The sequence below is a fragment of the Thalia democratica genome, chromosome 9 (assembly GCF_965202585.1).
Source record: "Thalia democratica chromosome 9, ktThaDemo2.hap1.1, whole genome shotgun sequence".
In the NCBI taxonomy this organism is placed as follows: Eukaryota; Metazoa; Chordata; class Thaliacea; order Salpida; family Salpidae; genus Thalia; species Thalia democratica.
Genome location: NC_139173.1, coordinates 23,754,406 through 23,761,255, shown reverse-complemented (window position 1 = coordinate 23,761,255; position 6,850 = coordinate 23,754,406). Strand labels below are relative to the sequence as shown.

General features: G+C 26.3%; 1 protein-coding gene across 1 annotated transcript; it reads right to left on the bottom strand.

The window, feature by feature from the left end:
• Window positions 1–1,071: 1,071 nt before the first annotated feature.
• Window positions 1,072–2,271, bottom strand: LOC145844941 (spermatocyte protein spe-26-like). Its single transcript, XM_082952359.1, has one exon. It carries the CDS (start codon window positions 2,269–2,271, stop codon window positions 1,072–1,074), a length of 1,200 nt encoding a protein of 399 aa, XP_082808485.1.
• Between the last annotated feature and the right edge of the window lie 4,579 nt (window positions 2,272–6,850).

The window sequence follows — 6,850 nt, the reverse complement described above, 5'->3', positions numbered from 1 at the left end:
TTGTTTTAAAACAACGCATGGTATACCATTCAAGCTTAGCTAAATATATTTTGTTTGCCAAAAAGACTAAAGTTAACAAAAAATACCAACGAAAGTTATACATAAGTATTCTAAAAAACTTATACCGATCAAGAATTTTTCAAAATTCGTTTTAAATAAACTTTAGTCGTAGCTGATATTTTAATTTTTGTACCAAAATGCCATAAAACTAATTAAAGGTTATAGCGATTATACTCAAAAGTTCATTTTTGTAAGTTTTTTATCAATGTTCTAATCAAACAATCAAAATTTTACCATCTTTAGAGACAAATTTTGACGTTTCAAAGGATATTCCCTGATAATATAGATTAAATATAGTACATGGCGAAGATTACAGCAACTTCTGCAACAAAACTCAAAAAAAAAAGTATTATTAATTAAAGTTTGACTATTCTAAGGATGAACTACAAAAGTATTATGATCAAATCTCTATGCATAAAGAGTAGTTTTTTTGAAAAAACGTTGTAAAAAATAAAAAATCTTTTAATCTTACAATCTAAATTCTTTTTTTGTTTATTAAGTTGTTGTTATGCGAAGCTAGAAAAACTTTAGAAATTATAGCTGTTTAGTTAGGCTTGTAAAAAATACTGCATGAGTTTAGTTATTTTGAAAATATGAGTAACTAAACGTAAGTACCATTTTTTTAAACTCTTTAAAAAAAATTACTAAGGAAGCTTTATAGAAAATAAGTTCATAAACAACAGGGTTGCCAAATAGTTTTAGAAAATTTTCTCAGGATCTTCAAGATTTCTTCCAGGCTTTTAAAATTACATGTTTTAGCATATATAATTAGTTGAAAACTAAGTTTAATGTAAAAGACTGTGTTGTATAACGTCATTGAAAATATATCTGTTAATAAAAAACATTGATGATGTCAAAAATTATTTTATAAATACGATAGATATTTTGTTTAAAATCTAAATTTTGCTACTTAAAATGTAAAAGTTTTTAAAAATTCAAGGTTTTATAGCAATGTTTGTTCTAAATTCCAGTTTTTTTGGCAACTCTAAAATAAGATACAGTCGCATCTACTTAAAATTTCAACTGAGGAGCAATAGCGCAACCATAATAATATTCATTTTTACTCCGTTCAAATTTCTCTTCACACCATTCATTTTTTTCAACGTCGTAAAAAACTGCCGTCAGGTCGTCATTGTGAAGCGTCACAAGCTTGCTTCCAATCAAGAACGTGCTAACGATGACTTTTAACCTGCTCGTAAGTGAACTTGGCGGTTTTTTTAAAGCAACAAACTTTTTACCGTCAGAATCAAAAACTTCACATGATGCTTTTATGTTTTCTTCTCCACATCCAATGACAAATAATTTATTCCTCATAGCCACTGAACTATGACCACTTCTTCCTTCAATCATGCTTGGCATTGGCGTCCATGAATCATCAACGTGGTCGTAAGCCTCAACAGTATTTTTTCTTTCCCTAGTAATTCCACCGGAAACAACAACTTTACCTTCAAAAACTGTAGAAGCTGCATTTAATCTTATCTTGTTCATCCTTGCACGTTTGATCCATTTGTAATCTTTCGTATCGAATTCCATACACAAGTCTGTATAATAATCTTCATCATAAATGTACTCGTAAAAATTGTACTCAATCTCGCCCCCAATAATGTAAATTTGATCCATGAAAGCGCACGCACAAAATTTTGTTATATCTTTATACATGCGGCCTACATTTTCCCAAGTGTTATTCGCTAAGGAATACTTTTCAATGTTTTTGATATATTTTGCTTCGCAACACCCGCCAAACACGAAAATAGATCCTCTGCAATAGACTAAGTCGTGCAAAGCTCTGCAAACTTTCATCGGAGCAAGGTCTTTTGTGAGCTTTAAGCTTTCGCCATCAAACATGGCGGTATGGTAAGAAAACCAATCGTCACCTAGAAAGCCACCGCTCAGTACCACACCAAACGCACTTTGACTGCAGTATCGACTTAGACTTGAATTACCTAGCTTGTTTTGGCGGGTGCTTTTCTTGTCACGTAAAGCTTTTGTTAGCATTGAAAAGCAACCAAAGTTTTTTTTGATAGACAACTTTCCGTTTAAAAGACTTTCCAAAGCGCTTTCTGATAACAAATGAAGGCGAACTTTCGATAAAAGTCTACTTCCAAATTTGTTTCTTTCTCTGAATTCGTAGCTTACCCATGCCTCAACTGCATTTATTACTTCCAGCTCAGAATCAATACGCAATTCAGAACTGGAAATAACTTTTGCCATTAGAGTAAAATCAAGCTCTAAAAAGTTACAATTTTCATAAACTAATGTAAAGCAACGTTCAATGTAGCGTCTAGTCGGTTTAGCGAGGTCGGTAAAATTGAAATAACTGGATATTTGGTAAAACGTTACAACATTTTGAAGATTGACTTTGTTTTTGATTTGGTTAAAATATTTGTTGTCTAGGTTGTCAAGCAACAAAATGTTGTTGGCTTTCAATGTCGTTATTAACTGGGTTTCATCTAGTTGCTCAATTCCTGATGCTGTGATTTTATTTTTCATTATTCAAAAATAAGAAATATTGTTTTCTACAAATCTATCTTGCTTATTTAGTCATAAGTAAACTATGTAAAAAATACACATAAAGTTTTTATAATCAAAATCCTGGTTAAATGTAATTTGAAGTTTTCAATAAGAAAGTACAAACATAAGTTTTGTTTTCAATAATGTTTCAAATGTGAAAAAGACTTAAAGGAAAAACATTACAGTTCGAAACATATGTAAACAGTATTTTTTGTCTTAAAAATACGTTTAAAATTAATAAATTGTACATGCTTTAAAATTTTTTATCATCAATTTTACTTGTAAAACTAAGCTTTTTGCCACTCCTAGTACTTATATCTGCAATATCAATTTTAAATTACTGATAAATAATTAATGAACTACTCTGTATAAATAAATATAAACTACAAACTGTAGTGCTTTGTCGATAAAATCTAAAAGGTAATTTTCTTAAAACTCTAAAACATGCATACTTAATTTTAAAAAATCATAATACTACTTCGAAAAGTATAAACTATTAAGAAAAAAAAACTAAACTGTTTGAATATTTCTTACACATAATACTACATTTATCTTAAAAGTAACATTAAACTATTTCTATAAGAAATGTTTGCATTTTAATTAGCAAAACAGAACGGCATCATATGTATTTAGTAAAAATATATATATTTTAACTAAAAATCATATCATAACAAACTTAAATATATTACTTAAATTTAAAATAAAAATAATTGTCGAATTTTATTAATTTTTAACAATAACAAACTAGTTTAGATCGCTTAAATATTTATTGAGCATATGAAACTTATACAAGACCAGGAAAATTAGAAGCCCTAATTTAAAACTACAAATAAGAAAAATGCATACGTTGTTTTTACATACTTTTTTAATTAAAAAAAAGTAAAAATTCAAATAAAATCGAACCTGGTAAGTCAGTATCCTTATACTTTTGGCAAGCTTCTTTTATTACTGACTGTTTACACGAATTCATAAACTTTTCAGTTTTCAGATAACTTTTTAAAGACATACTTTCCTTGTTTTTGACAAAATTTGTGCTCATTATTGTTTTTTAAACTGCTGTTAGATATAATTTATAAATTAATTTACTATACATAATTGTGTAACTAGTTGGTTGGATGAAATATATGTTGTTTTTATATATTCTTGATATGATTAAAATTGAAATATTCTACGTTAAAATCATGTGGGAACTCAAATTTTGAAGAAGACTATTGAAGTACTTTTAGTCAATGGACTTATCTTAGGACAACTATTTAAAAAATTACAAAAAAAAACAGGGTTGGTTTTAAATCTATCAAAGGAAAAATTTAAAGTACCTAAAAACAAAAAAAATTCTAAATTGTGATTGAAATTAAGTTAATTTAATTTTTACAAAATACGTTGCCATTGCAAAACATTTATTATAGTATTTTTTTTCCGAAAAACTAATTTTGTAAGTAGTCAAGAAGATTTATAAACTTACCAAACTAAGCATTTCAAAATAAAATATTTTAAAATTAATTTTAACACTTAAAATACTTAAATGCTGAACTAATCTATAAACTTTTGCATTCCCATATGTTTGTTTTATTATAATATTCAGGAGGAACATTTTGGCTTTTTCAGTTGTGCTGAGGTAAAACAAATTAAGAACTTGTCAAACATAAAACAAAACAGTAAACTGCACTTTAATAGTGTTGCTTAATTGCTTTAAAAAAAATTACTCATGCAGGAAAACATACAACAAAAGCTAAGGTGTTGCTATTCTAAACTATCAAATATAAAAAGTATGAGCTGAGTAAAATATGCACTACTTAAAAAAATTCTCTAACAAGTTAAAACTTAATTTAATTTACCATACTGGTCTGAGTGATCCTTAGTAGAAAAATAACAAACTAACATGAATTATAATTTATACTAAAGTTTAAAAACAAAATCAGGTTGTCCTCACTTGAGTATTCTGAGTTTGTGACAACCTTAATTCTCTACAGGCCACAACTGACTGTATTGAAGTGTCATCAGACTTTTATATGTTGTTATTTCAATATTCACATTTCAAAAATTATTACAGTTTCACAAGAATTTAATTTAAGATAGGTGTAGTTCTTGACAAAACAACTTATTAATTGAGTTTATTAAAAAAAATTTCCTTTTTTGTTTTTGAATATTTAACTTCAGGAAATCGATCTTAAAAATCATTAGCTTTATGTAAACTTATTAAAAAAAAAGGGGGTTCATTTAGTTTTTAAATTCATATGGGTTGTATTAAATCAGATTCTCAAGCTCTTTTAGTTTATTAAATACTCACCATGTTATTTGTATAATGACATTTCAACATTTTGTTCAAAACTTTATTATACTTAAAAAAAATTTCATTTCAACATTTGTATTTGTTACTAAAGTTTAGGCAAGAATTTTAATTTTTTATAAGTATTTTTAAACTTTTTATAAATAAGAATGTCTAAAGTATTTCATTTAAGAAACAAAAAAAAAACATTAAATATAAATAAATAAGAATTCTAATTTAATACAAAACTTTTATAGTACATTATAATAATATCTAAATTATCAAAATCTAGCATTTAATTGGTAAACTGTTAGTTTAGTTCAACTATGATTTCTAAAAGAACTAGCAACTATTTTACAAAGTAAGTTACTTATCATAATATTTGCATTACCTGAAAAAATTAATACCATTTCCTTTCAAATCTTCACTTGAAAAAAAAATTATGAACAAATTACTTTAAAAATTAAACTATACTTGATTTTTTTAAATATTCTTAAATCCTTAATCAGTTTTACAATTAAAAGGATTGTCATTCTCTAAGTCCAAAAAACTAGCCTTACAGACCAAAGACTGTCCTGAGTTATCATAAATATTCGATATCCTGCAAAAATAGTTTAACTAGATTTTATTTTTTCAAGTTTATTTTTGCAAAAACAAAGCTTAAGTTTTAAATAATTATAACACTAAATATCAAACTATAAAATATAAAACATCTAATCACATTCTGGATCTATATAAAAACGATACTGAAATTTTCAAAAAAATTCTGAGTATTTTATAAAAACACAAACTTAAAAACACATTTTGAAATTTTCAAAAATTTAATTTATCCTGAGTTATCCTGAGTATGAGGCAACCCCATTTCAATTTTGTTGCTTCAAAATCTACCAGCTAAAACTGATTACATTTTAGTGGCATCAAGCTTTTATATGTTGTTTTTTAATATTCACTATTCGAAAATTTAATAAAGTGCCGCAAGCATTTATTTCAATATAGTATTGATCAAAAAGGTAATTAGTCAATGTATTTTTGAATATTCTTTTATATCAATGGAAGCAAAGACTTTAGGAAGCAAGTGTCACAAATTTAGAGAATCTGTTAAAAAACTTACAAAGGTTATAAAATTTTACTTTTAAACTTTTAAAATAAAAAAAATAAGTTTTTGAACTGTATGGTTATAAAATATAGACATAATTAGTATGGAACAACTAAATTTAATTCAAGATTTAGAAAAATGAGACTGAAACTTTTAAAAAATCTAAAAACTATCCTGAGTCTTAAAAAAAAAAAAAAAAAACTGGTCTTACTTATCCTAAAATTAAAAAAATCAAACTACTGTGAACTATTCAAATTATCCTACTATATAAAAAAAATAAATTATCTTGAGTCAGAGTTTTGTCTATATCAAAATTCAATGATGTTGCTCACAACTCTCCAAATTACAACTGGTTCTTTTGTCATGAAGTCAAGCTTGTATATCTTTTTAGTTCAATATTCACTATTCAAAAAATCAGCAAAACACCACAAGTGTAGAGTATATTTATACTTAAAAAACTCCCTTAACACTACAGTTGCCAAACAGCTATGAGAAAATTGCCACTCAGTTGTTCGAGCATTACATTTTTAGCTTAAAAGTATTTGAACAAAACTGATAAAAATTATCAAAATATAAAAACTGAAACAATTAAATCTTGGAAAGTGTCTAAATTGCGCGAAAACAAAATTGCACGAGGTTACTTAATTGCACGAGGGAACTAAATTGCACGAGAACAAAATTGCACGAGTGCATAAAATTACATGAAGCCAAATTTGCCCAAATTACATTTTTGCACAGGAGTAAGAAATACAATTAAAAAAACGAAAAAAAAACACAAAAAAAATATTTTATATATAAAAAACAAAATACTAACCGATGGTAAGGGTTAGGGGTAACAGATAGTAAAAAAAATACAAATAAAAATACAAATTAAATAACAGTTTATAAAAAAAAAATAACTAAAAAAAATCTACCGA

What these genes read in the sequence shown, in the direction of transcription:
- LOC145844941 (XM_082952359.1), bottom strand. Translation starts at nt 2,271, where the DNA reads ATGGCAAAAGTTATTTCCAGTTCTGAATTGCGTATTGATTCTGAGCTG.